This window comes from Ranitomeya imitator, chromosome 5 (genome assembly GCF_032444005.1).
Source record: "Ranitomeya imitator isolate aRanImi1 chromosome 5, aRanImi1.pri, whole genome shotgun sequence".
NCBI classification, from domain to species: domain Eukaryota; kingdom Metazoa; phylum Chordata; class Amphibia; order Anura; family Dendrobatidae; genus Ranitomeya; species Ranitomeya imitator.
The window spans coordinates 560,651,881-560,664,602 of NC_091286.1; the positions used below are offsets into that span (position 1 = coordinate 560,651,881).

At 45.8% G+C, this 12,722-nt stretch overlaps 1 protein-coding gene across 1 annotated transcript in view; it reads left to right on the top strand.

Annotated features, from left to right (window-relative positions):
• Nucleotides 1–12,722, top strand: part of MOGAT1 (monoacylglycerol O-acyltransferase 1) — a 128,463-nt gene that overhangs the window by 45,915 nt on the left and 69,826 nt on the right. The window contains exons 3-4 of the mRNA XM_069727666.1: nucleotides 9,395–9,573; nucleotides 11,836–12,040. Coding sequence (XP_069583767.1) covers nucleotides 9,395–9,573; nucleotides 11,836–12,040 — 384 coding nt within the window. The remainder of the gene's footprint in view (nucleotides 1–9,394; nucleotides 9,574–11,835; nucleotides 12,041–12,722) is intronic.

Below are 12,722 nucleotides of genomic sequence, written 5' to 3' on the forward strand. Positions count from 1 at the left end.
CTGGGCACTGTAGATCTTGAGGCAGGCAAGGTAGTGAGTGATAACGGAAGGAATTTCATGGCTGCCATCTCCCTTTCCCAACTGAAACACATTCCTTGCCTGGCTCACACCTTAAACCTGGTGGTGCAGTGCTTCCTGAAAAGTTATCCGGGGTTATCCGACCTGCTCCTCAAAGTGCGTGGACTGTGCGCACATATCCGCCGTTCGCCTGTACACTCCAGCCGTATGCAGACCTATCAGCGTTCTTTGAACCTTCCCCAGCATCGCCTAATCATAGACGTTGTTACAAGGTGGAACTCAACACTGCACATGCTTCAGAGACTGTGCGAACAGAGGCGGGCTGTTATGTTTTTGTGGGAGGATACACATACACGGGCAGGCAGTAGGATGGCAGACATGGAGTTGTCAGGTGTGCAGTGGTCGAAGATTCAAGACATGTGTCAAGTCCTTCAGTGTTTTGAGGAATGCACACGGCTGGTTAGTGCAGACAACGCCATAATAAGCATGAGCATCCCCCTAATGTGTCTGCTGATGCAAAGTTTGACGCACATAAAGGATCAGGCGTCTGCACCAGAGGAAGAGGAAAACCTTGATGACAGTCAGCCATTGTCTGGTCAGGGCAGTGTACAGGACGAGGTAGCGGGCGAAGAGGAGGTGGAGGATGAGGAGGATGATGGGGATGAGTATATTTTTAATGAGGAAGCTTTCCCGGGGTCATTGGAAATTGGTGGCGTGGCAAGGGCGGGTTCTGGTTTTTTGAGGGACACAAGTGACGTAGATTTGCCTGCAACTGCCCCTCAACCAAGCACAACCGCAGATTTGACAACTGGAACTTTGGCCCACATGGCGGATTATGCCTTGCGTATCCTCAAAAGGGACACACGCATTACAAAAATGATGAACGATGACGATTACTGGTTGGCCTGCCTCCTTGATCCTCGCTATAAAGGCAAATTGCAAAATATTATGCCACATGAGAACTTGGAACTAATATTAGCAACCAAACAATCAACTCTTATTGACCGTTTGCTTCTGGCATTCCCTGCACACAGCGCCCGTGATCGTTCTAACACGAGCTGCAGGGGCCAGCAGACCAGAGGTGTTAGAGGGGCAGAAATCAGAAGTGGCGTTGGCCAGAGGGGTTTTCTGACCAGGTTGTGGAGTGATTTTGCTATGACTGCAGACAGGACAGGTACTGCAGCATCAATTCAAAGTGACAGGAGACAACATTTGTCCAGTATGGTTACTAACTATTTTTCATCCCTTATCGACGTTCTCCCTCAACCGTCATTCCCATTTGATTACTGGGCATCAAAATTAGACACCTGGCCAGAATTGGCAGAATATGCATTGCAGGAGCTTGCTTGCCCGGCAGCTAGTGTCCTATCAGAAAGAGTATTCAGTGCTGCAGGTTCAATACTAACAGAAAAAAGGACTCGTCTGGCTACCCAAAATGTAGATGATCTAACCTTCATTAAAATTAACCACAACTGGATTTCGAAATCTTTTGCCCCACCTTGCCCGGCTGACACCTAGCTTTCCTATGTAAAGGTCTTGCCTGTGGACTATTCTGAACGACTTTTCCAATCTCGTAATTTGCAGCACCTGATTGTCCAGCATCCGACATGTTAACACCTCCCTAAATGGCCAAAGTCCCCACACGGGGCCGTGGTATCGCCACTTGGCGCCAGCACCCGTGAGAGTACTGTTTGTCTGAAGAGGTGGGTGTGCCCGCTTTTGGTCGACGGCACTGCCACTAGGTCCCTCATAGTACAATAAAGTGTCTGGCGGTGGTGGTACGCACCCAACGTCAGACACACCGTTGTAATATGAGGGGCCCTGGGCCTGTACCGCCGGCCACAAGACAGTCCCCCCCCCAGGTCAAACAGTGCTCTACGACTTGCAAAATTTTCTCTCACAGCTCCACCAATGTTTAGTCTATGCGCTGACATCCTTCAATGCCTGGCACTGTCAATACCATTGTATTGACATTTTTCTTATGTTAGGCCTTCGAAGCCTGTCTGCGGTCACTCCTTCCACTAGGCCTCCACTGACCTGTCTACTGCTGCCCGTGTTCCCCTGGAACCAATTTTAAATTGCCTACAGCCAGCCCAATTTATTATGTTAGGGCTTCGAAGCCTGTCTGCGGTCCCTCCTTCCACTAGGCCTCCACTGACCTGTCTACTGCTGCCCGTGTTCCCCTGGAACCAATTTTAAATTGCCTACAGCCAGCCCAATTTATTATGTTAGGGCTTCGAAGCCTGTCTGCGGTCCCTCCTTCCACTAGGCCTCCACTGACCTGTCTACTGCTGCCCGTGTTCCCCTGGAACCAATTTTAAATTGCCTACAGCCAGCCCAATTTATTATGTTAGGCCTTCGAAGCCTGTCTGCGGTCCCTCCTTCCACTAGGCCTCCACTTACCTGTCTACTGCTGCCCGTGTTCCCCTGGAACCAATTTTAAATTGCCTACAGCCAGCCCATTTTATTATGTTAGGCCTTCGAAGCCTGTCTGCGGTCCCTCCTTCCACTAGGCCTCCACTGACCTGTCTACTGCTGCCCGTGTTCCCCTGGAACCAATTTTAAATTGCCTACAGGCAGCCCAATTTATTATGTTAGGGCTTCGAAGCCTGTCTGCGGTCCCTCCTTCCACTAGGCCTCCACTGACCTGTCTACTGCTGCCCGTGTTCCCCTGGAACCAATTTTAACCCCTTAGCGACCGCCGATACGCCTTTTAACGGCGGCCGCTAAGGGTACTTAAACCACAGCACCGTTAATTAACGGCGCTGTGGAAAAAGTCCATAGCGCCCCCCAGAGGCCGATTTTCTCCGGGGTCTCGGCTGCCGAGGGTAGCCGAGACCCCAGAGAACATGATTCGGGGGGGTTTTAACCCACCCCGCATTTGCGATCGCCGGTAATTAACCGTTTACCGGCGATCGCAAAAAAAAAAAAAAAAAAAAGCAATCTCTTTTTAATTTCTCTGTCCTCCGATGTGATCGCACATCGGAGGACAGAGAAAAGGGGTCCCAGGTGGCCCCCCAATACTCACCTAGCTCCCCCGATGCTCCTCGTGTCTCCCGGTGGGCGCCGCCATCTTCAAAATGGCGGGCGCATGCGCAGTGCGCCCGCCGGCCGGCACCGGGAGAATCTTTGGGGTCTCGGCTGCCGGGGGTAGCCGAGACCCCAAAGAGCACGATCGGGGTCGGTATTACCGACCCCTGTTTTGCGATCGCCGGTAATTAACTGTTTACCGGCGACCGCAAAAAAAAAAAAAAAAAAAAAAAGTAAAGTGTAATTCTCTGTCCTCTGATGTGATCGCACATCAGAGGACAGAGAAATAGGGGGATTCGGGGACCCTAGCATACTCACCTAGGTCCCTGGATCCTCTTGCTGCTCCTCCTGGCCGCCGGCAGCAGAACATGGCGGACGCATGCCCAGTGCGCCCGCCATCTGTCTCCATCTGCCGGCCGGCAGGAGAACAGCAGTTGGGGCTAAAATTAGGGTTAGGGTTAGGGGTAGGGGTAGGGGTAGGGGTAGGGTTAGGTTAGGGGTAGGGTTAGGGGTAGGGTTAGGTTAGGGGTAGGGTTAGGTTAGGGGTAGGGCTAGGGTTAGGGCTAGGGTTGGGGCTAAATTTAGGGTTAGGGTTGGGGCTAAATTTAGGGTTAGGGTTGGGGCTAAACTTAGGGTTAGGCTTCTTTCACACTTACGTCGGTACGGGGCCGTCGCAATGCGTCGGCCCGACATACCGACGCACGTTGTGAAAATTGTGCACAACGTGGGCAGCAGCTGTAGTTTTTCAACACATCCGCTGCCCAATCTATGTCCTGGGGAGGAGGGGGCGGAGTTACGGCCACGCATGCGCGGTCAGAAATGGCGGATGCGACGTACAAAAAAACGTTTCATTGAACTTTTTTTGTGCCGACGCTCCGCCAAAACACAACTGATCCAGTGCACGACGGACGCGACGTGTGGCCATCCGTCACTATCCGTCGGCAATACAAGTCTATGGGCAAAAAACGCATCCTGCGGGCACATTTGCAGGATCCGTTTCTTGTCCAAAACGACGGATTGCGATGGAATGCCAAACGACGCAAGTGTGAAAGTAGCCCTAGGGCTAGGGTTAGGGTTGGGGCTAAAGTTAGGGCTAGGGTTGGGGCTAAAGTTAGGGTTAGAGCTGGGATTAGGGTTAGGGTTTGGATTAGGGTTCGTATTAGGGTTAGGGTTGGCATTAGGGTTACGCTTGGGATTAGGGTTAGGTTTGGGATTAGGGTTAAGGTTAGGGTTGTGATTAGGGGTGTATTGGGATTAGGGTTAGGTTTGAGGTTAGGGTTGAGATTAGGATTAGGGGTGTGTTGGATTTAGGGTTTTGATTAGGGTTATGGTTAGGGTTGACATTAGGGTTGTTTTGGGGTAAGGGTTGTGATTATGGTTAGGGTTAGTGATTAGGATTATGGATGAGGTTGGGATTAGGGTTAGGGGTGTGTTGGGGTTAGGGTTGGAGCTAGAATTGGGGGGTTTCCACTGTTTAGGTACATCAGGGGGTCTCCAAATACGACAGCCAATTTTGCGCTCAAAAAGTCAAATGGTGCTCCCTCCCTTCTGAGCTCTGCCGTGCGCCCAAACAGTGGGTTACCCCCACATATGGGGCATCAGCGTACTCGGGATAAATTGGACAACAACTTCTGGGGTCCAATTTCTCTTGTTACCCTTGTGAAAATAAAAACTTGGGGGCTACAAAATCTTTTTTGTGAAAAAAATAATATTTTTTATTTTCACGACTCTGCATTCTAAACTTCTGTGAAGCACTTGGGCATTCAAAGTTCTCACCACACATCTAGATAAGTTCCTTGGGGGGTCTAGTTTCTAAAATGGGGTCACTTGTGGGGGGTTACTACAGTTTAGGTACATCAGGGGCTCTGCAATCGCAACATAATGCCCACAGACCATTCTATCAAAGTCTGCATTCCAAAAAGGCGCTCCTTCCCTTCCGAGCTCTGCCGTGCGCCCAAACAGTGGTTTACCCCCACATATTGGGCATCAACGTACTCAGGAGAAATTGCACAACAACTTTAGTGGTCTAATTTCTCCTGTTACCCTTGTGAAAATAAAAATTTGTGGGCAAAAAGATCATTTTTGTAGAAAAAATTCTATTTTTTTTTTCACGGCTCTACGTTATAAACTTCTGTGACGCACATGGGGGTTCAAAGTGCTCACCACACATCTAGATAAGTTCCTTAAGGGGTCTAGTTTCCAAAATGGGGTCACTTGTGGGGGATTTCTACTGTTTAGGCACATCAGGGGCTCTCCAAACGCGACATGGCGTCCGATCTCAATTCCAGCCAATTCTACATTGAAAAAGTAAAACGGCACTCCTTCTCTTCCAAGCTCTGCGGTGCGCCCTAACAGTTGTTTACCCCCACATATTGGGTATCAGCGTACTCAGGAGAAATTGCTCAACAACTTTTGTGGTCTAATTTCTCCTGTTACCCTTGTGAAAATAAGAATTTGTGGGCGAAAAGATCATTTTTGTGTAAACAAAAGCGATTTTTTATTTTCACGGCTCTACGTTATAAACTTCTGTGAAGCACTTGGGGGTTCAAAGTGCTCACCACACATCTAGATAAGTTCCTTAAGGGGTCTAGTTTCCAAAATGGTGTCACTTGTGGGGGGTTTCCACTGTTTAGGCACATCAGGGGCTCTCTAAACGTGACATGGTGTCCGATCTCAATTCCAGCCAATTCTGCATTGAAAAAGTCAAACGGCGCTCCTTCACTTCTAAGTTCTGCGGTGCGCCCTAACAGTGGTTTACCCCCACATATGGGGTATTGGTGTATTCAGGAGAAATTGCATAACAAAATTTATGGTTACATTTCTGTTTTTACACTTGTGAAAATAAAAAAAATGGTTCTGAATTAAGATGTTTGCAAAAAAAAGTTAAATGTTCATTTTTTCCTTCCACATTGTTTCAGTTCCTGTGAAGCACGTAAAGGGTTAATAAACTTCTTGAATGTGGTTTTGAGAACCTTGAGGGGTGTAGTTTTTAGAATGGTGTCACACTTCATTATTTTCTATCATATAGACCCCTCAAAATGACTTCAAATGTGATGTGGTCCCTAAAAAAAAATGGTGTTGTAAAAATGAGAAATTGCTGGTCAACTTTTAACCCTTATAACTCCCTAACAAAAAAAAATTTTGTTTCCAAAATTGTGCTGATGTAAAGTAAACATGTGGGAAATGTTATTTATTAACTATTTTTCATGACATATCTCTCTAATTTAAGGGCATAAAAATACAAAGTTTGAAAATTGCAAAATTTTAAAAATTTTCGCCATATTTCCGTTTTTTTCATAAATAATCGCAAGTAATATCGAAGAAATGTTACCACTAACATGAAGTACAATATGTCACGAAAAAACAATCTCAGAATCAGCGGGATCCGTTGAAGCGTTCCAGAGTTATAACCTCATAAAGTGACAGTGGTCAGAATTGCAAAAATTGGCCTGGTCATTAAGTACCAAATTGGCTCTGTCACTAAGGGGTTAAACTGCCTACAGGCAGCCCAATTTATTATGTTAGGGCTTCGAAGCCTGTCTGCGGTCCCTCCTTCCACTAGGCCTCCACTGACCTGTCTACTGCTGCCCGTGTACCCCTTGAACCAACATCATAAAATAAAAATAAAAGTATTTTGCTTATAAAAAAGAAAATACTGGTGAGATATCAAATGCAGACATTTTAACATTAAAAACAAACACACAACTAAAATCTGGTACAGTACTAAAAATGGCCACCAGCTACAATTACTTTATCCTGCAAGTATTTAACTGAAAGGTTTTTTAAATTGAAAACACAGATATGGCATCCACCGAGTGTTGTCCTGTCGCGTCTTCTTTATATTATTGCCGAGAAGATGCAAAACAATGAAAATAATAAAATCATTAATTACCAAAATAATAGAGAAAGTCAACACCACATTGCAAATAAACATTCATTCCAAATAAAGAAGCAGGGCGCGTCCGAGGGTGAGTATATACCTAATAAGAATATAATCACCCTCGGACGCGCAATGCTTATTTCCAACAGCCTTCCTTCCTAAGAATCAGCCCTTCCGTGGTGTAGAGAGACGTTGTGTTACACTCCAAGGTGTTCCCCAGGTTGTCTTTCCTGAGCTTCGATCTTCCGGCTCTCGTTTAGTAGTTCTTGGAAACTACACTGCATTAGGCCTTCAAATTGGGTATGGGGTGTAGAGAGAGGGTGTGTTACACTCCAAGGTGTTCCCCAGGTTGCCTTTCCTGAGCTTCGATCTTCATGCTCTCGTTTAGTAGTTGTCGGAAACTACGCTGCATTAGGCCTACAAATTGGGTATGGGGTGTAGAGAGAGGGTTTGTTACACTCCAAGGTGTTCCCCAGGTTGCCTTTCCTGAGCTTCGATCTTCCGGCTCTCGTTTAGTAGTTGTTGGAAACTACGCTGCATTAGGCCTTCAAATTGGGTATGGGGTGTAGAGAGAGGGTGTGTTACACTCCAAGGTGTTCCCCAGGTTGCCTTTCCTGAGCTTCGATCTTCCGGCTCTCGTTTAGTAGTTCTTGGAAACTACACTGCATTAGGCCTTCAAATTGGGTATGGGGTGTAGAGAGAGGGTGTGTTACACTCCAAGGTGTTCCCCAGGTTGCCTTTCCTGAGCTTCGATCTTCCGGCTCTCGTTTAGTAGTTCTTGGAAACTACACTGCATTAGGCCTACAAATTGGGTATGGGGTGGAGAGAGATGGTGTGTTACACTCCAAGGTGTTCCCCAGGTTTCCTTGCCATTGCTTCGGTCTTCCGACTCTCGTTTAGTAGTTGTAGAAAAGTACACTGCATTAGGCCTACAAAATGGGTATGGGGTGGAGAGAGATGGTGTGTTACACTCCAAGGTGTTCCCCAGGTTGCCTTTCCTGAGCTTCTATCTTCAGGCTTTCATTAAATTGTGGTTAAATGGAACAACTGCATTTGGCGTACTAGTTGGTTTGGGGCCTACTATCGGTGTCTGCCACTCCTTGCTGTTCTCCTGGTTTCCTGTCCTGAAATTCCATTTTCAGGCTCTCGTTAAGTAGTTGTTAATGTTAGACTGCATTTGGCCTACTAGTTGGGTTGGGGCCTACTATCGGTGTCTGCCACTCCTTGCTGTTCTCCTCCACTGAACAAAGCTGTGCCGCCTGTTTACTACGGTTGCCAATTTTGAACTGCATTTCGACTACTTACTGATTTGGCCCTACTCTCTGTGTCAGCCTCTCATTCCAGTTGTCCTCCACTGCAATGCCCCCTGGTTATTCCTGTGTTACCAATTTTGAACTGCATTTAGCCCACTTTATTCTTTGGGCCTATATCTGTGTTTCCACTTCATCGTGCCCATTGCCCAGCCAGTGATAGATAAGTCTGCTGGTACATTGACCCATAACGCAACATTCCCCGTGCATGCTACACAACAACATTGTGACCCTGCTGAAAGTCAGGTTGCTCTTCCCGCATACCATACCACCTTACACGGGGACAAAGAGGAAGGTGCAGATGAAAGTGCAGGTTCCTTCATCAGGTGGGGGGAGGAATACTAGTTGGCGACGTCACTGGCACAGGGCCTCTCATAGTACGCAAAAGTGTTGCTGCTGGTGGGAGGCGCCCCCGCCGTGCAAACACACCGCTGTACTTTGAGGGGCCCTGTGCCAGTGCCAATGCCAACAAGTGGGCCCCCCCCCTGCTTGCTCAGGATCACAGCACTTGCAAAGTTGAAATACTTACCTCTCCCTGCTCCACTGCCGTGACGTGGTCCAGATTTCCTGGGCCCACTAATTACTTGAACCAGCCCTACCCCACACAACTTTAGCCAAATGACCCCCAATTTCAAATGCCTTCCAATTATTATAAGGTAAATTACGCTTGACAAGCTTCATTAAGAAGAATGGATGGTTTTGACATTAAAATGGGCACTCTAGGTGTTTTCCTGGCCCCCACTCACTGCCGACTATGCTGCCCCATTGACTTGCATTGGGTTTCGTGTTTCGGTCGATCCCGACTTTTCGCCATAATCGGCCGATTTCACTCGACCCGACTTTTGAGATAGTCGGGTTTCGCGAAACCCGGCTCGACTCTAAAAAGGTCAAGGTCGCTCAACTCTAGTGGTATGTGTTCTGAAGAATATTTCGTTGTAAAACGATGTGTAAATGAGAGAATCAGAGAACTGCTGTATGTAAAAGCTCATGTTAAAATCGCATTGCACACGGATAGCATACGGATGTTGCGATAAAAAAAATCGCATGACACTCTCAACATTAACCTCAGTTTTTTCGGTCCGTAAATCGGACCTTTTTTTTTTTTTTTTTTTCTCTCAAGTGGAAATGAGCCCTAACTGTTCTCTTCTTTCTGCAGCACAATGCTGTGTGGGATTGTTCCTACTGTTACTTCTGGCAAGATTCTGGCTCCTGGTCGCTCTCTATGTGCTTTGGTTGTACCTGGATTGGGAGACCCCACAGACTGGAGGACGCAGGTGGCAGTGGGTACGAAACTGGACTGTATGGAAGCACTTCAAGGAATATTTTCCAATAAAAGTAAGTCTGACGGCGGAAATTGCTGACCCTTTATGGATACTTCATGTTTTAGTATCTACAGTTGTGGCCAAAAGTATTGACACCCTTGCAATTCTGTCAGATAATACTCAGTTTCTTTCTGAAAATAATTGCAATCACAAATTCTTTGGTATTATTATATTCATTTAATTTGTCTTAAATGAAAAAAACATAAAAGAGAATGAAGCAAAACAGTTATCATTTCACACAAAACTCCAAAAATGGGCCAAACAAAAGTATTGGCACCCTCAGCCTAATACTTGGTTGCACAACCTTTAGCCAAAATAACTGTGACCAACCGCTTCCGGTAACCATCAATGAGTTTCTTACAATGCTCTGCTGGAATTTTAGACCATTCTTCTTTGGCAAACTGCTCCAGGTCCCTGATATTTGAAGGGTGCCTTCTCCAAACTGCCATTTTTAGATCTCTCCACAGGTGTTCTATGGGATTCAGGTCTGGACTCATTGCTGGCCACCTTAGAAGTCTCCAGTGCTTTCTCTCAAACCATTTTCTAGTGCTTTTTGAAGTGTGTTTTGGGTCATTGTCCTGCTGGAATACCCATGAACTCTGAGGGAGACCCAGCTTTCTCACACTGGGCCCTACATTATGCTGCAATTTTTGTTGATAGTCTTCAGACTTCATAATGCCATGCACACGGTCAAGCAGTCCAGTGCCAGAGGCAGCAAAGCAACCCCAAAACATCAGGGAACCTCTGCCATGTTTGACTGTAGGGACCGTGTTCTTTTCTTTGAATGCCTCTTTTTTTTTTCTCCTGTAAACTCTGTTGATGCCTTTGCCCAAAAACCTCTACTTTTGTCTCATCTGACCAGAGAACATTCTTCCAAAACGTTTTAGGCTTTCTCAGGTAAGTTTTGGAAAACTCCAGCCTGGCTTTATGTCTCGGGGTAAGAAGTGGGGTCTTCCTGGGTCTCCTACCATACAGTCCATTTTCATTCAGACGCCGACGGATAGTACGGGTTAACACTGTTGTACCCTCGGACTGCAGGGCAGCTTGAACTTGTTTGGATGTTAGTCGAGGTTCTTTATCCAACATCGGCACAATCTTGTGTTGAAATCTCTTGTCCATTTTTCTTTTCCGTCCACATCTAGGGAGGTTAGCCACAGTGCCATGGGCTTTAAACTTCTTGATGACACTGCGCACGGTAGACACAGGAACATTTAGGTCTTTGGAGATGGACTTGTAGCCTTGAGATTGCTCATGCTTCCTCACAATTTGGTTTCCCAAGTCCTTAGACAGTTCTTTGGTCTTCTTTCTTTTCTCCATGCTCAATGTGGTACACACAAGGACACAGGACAGAGTTTGAGTCAACTTTAATCCATGTCAACTGGCTGCAAGTGTGATTTAGTTATTGCCAACACCTGTTAGGTGCCACAGGTAAGTTACAGGTGCTGTTAATTACACAAATTAGAGAAGCATCACATGATTTTTCGAACAGTGCCAATACTTTTGTCCACCCCCTTTTTTATGTTTGGTGTGGAATTATATCCAATTTGGCTTTAGGACAATTCTTTTTGTGTTTTTTCATTGAAGACAAATTAAATGAAGATAATAATATTAAATGATTTGTGATTGCAATTATTTTCAGGAAGAAACTGAGTATTATCTGACAGAATTGCAGGGGTGTCGATACTTTTGGCCACAACTCTATTTCCTATAAAGGACCAATATATCCATACTACCTGTGTCACATATGATATTGTGCATGGTCACAAGTAAAGAAGCTCTTTCCATTATGGAGGTCCTGATTTATCAAGCAAAAGAAACAGCACAATCCCTTTTAGTGTCAAAATGTATTTTTGTGCACTTTCTGCTAAGGCAAATGTGAAGGTACTAAAGGCCTTGGCTGTTTAATGACAGCTGCAGCTGGGTAACTTGCTCTTTTGGTGCATTCACTATGTGCCGTCTTATAGGGGTTTATTAATTGTTACTTCAAAACCTCCCAAGAAAAATGCTGCATTTGTGGTCATTGAAGTAATAAAAGGAGTATTCACACTGGTCATATCACAGATTTTAGCGACATGAGTGGGAAACATTGGACAAGTGCTCTGCTGACGTCACATGGATGCCACCGACGCTCTACAGCAGAGGTCTTGCTGAGACTTTGCCAAGAGATGGTTGTTTTTTTTTATACATATCTGCGCTTATATCCTTCTTCTGGAACTGCCAGGGGATTTGTGTCTCTGCTGTTTAGTAAATGTTCCCTTCTGTGCTGTTTTTCCAGATAATCAAGACTGTTGATTTAGATCCCCAGCATAATTATCTCATGGGCTTCCATCCTCACGGTGTCCTTGTTGCTGGGGCTTTTGGAAACTTTTGCACGAATTACACAGAATTTAAGGATCTTTTCCCAGGCTTGACTCCTTACTTGCACATACTTCCTTTTTGGTTTAGATGCCCCTTCTTTCGGGAGTATATAATGTGTGTAGGTAAGTGTATTATCCTGGGTCCTCCACTTTTCATGTCTGGGAATTTGTTAGAACAGTGTGTCAGTAAGTATCCAAGTGCTGAGAACCCAATTAATGCTTTGACGAAGGTGTCTTCTGGTTCTCTGACCAGCTACCAAAGCTGATCAAGTTCTTGGAGTACACGGTTTCTTTAGTATTTTCATAGGATCCATCTGTATTCTTGGAGTGCAGACATTTTTTTTTGTTTGTTTTTTTGCTGCTACGATAGCTTAAAGATCAGCCAAAGGTGTGCACGCACCACTTTATTTTGAACAACATTGTGAGTTTCTAGCATTGACTCCAATGACTTTCGTATGAGTTGAAATATGAAACTGTTTAATGCAGCACTCTGGCAAAAAAAGTTACTTAAAAGGGTGGTCCTAAATACCTATGCATTTAGTGCCATAATTTAAACTATTTTCTAATCTACTATATAATTGTCTAAGAGTCACTTCCGTCTGTCTGTCTGTCTCACAGATATTCATTGTTTGCGGCCTCTGTCTGTCATGGAAATCCAAGTCGCTGATTGGTTGTGGCAAAACGCCCACGACCATTGCCACGACCAATCAGCGACGGGCACAGTCCGGCCGCAAAATGACCGCTCCTTTCTCCCCGCAGTCAGTGCCCGCTCCATACTCCCCTCCAGTCAGCCCTCACACAGGGT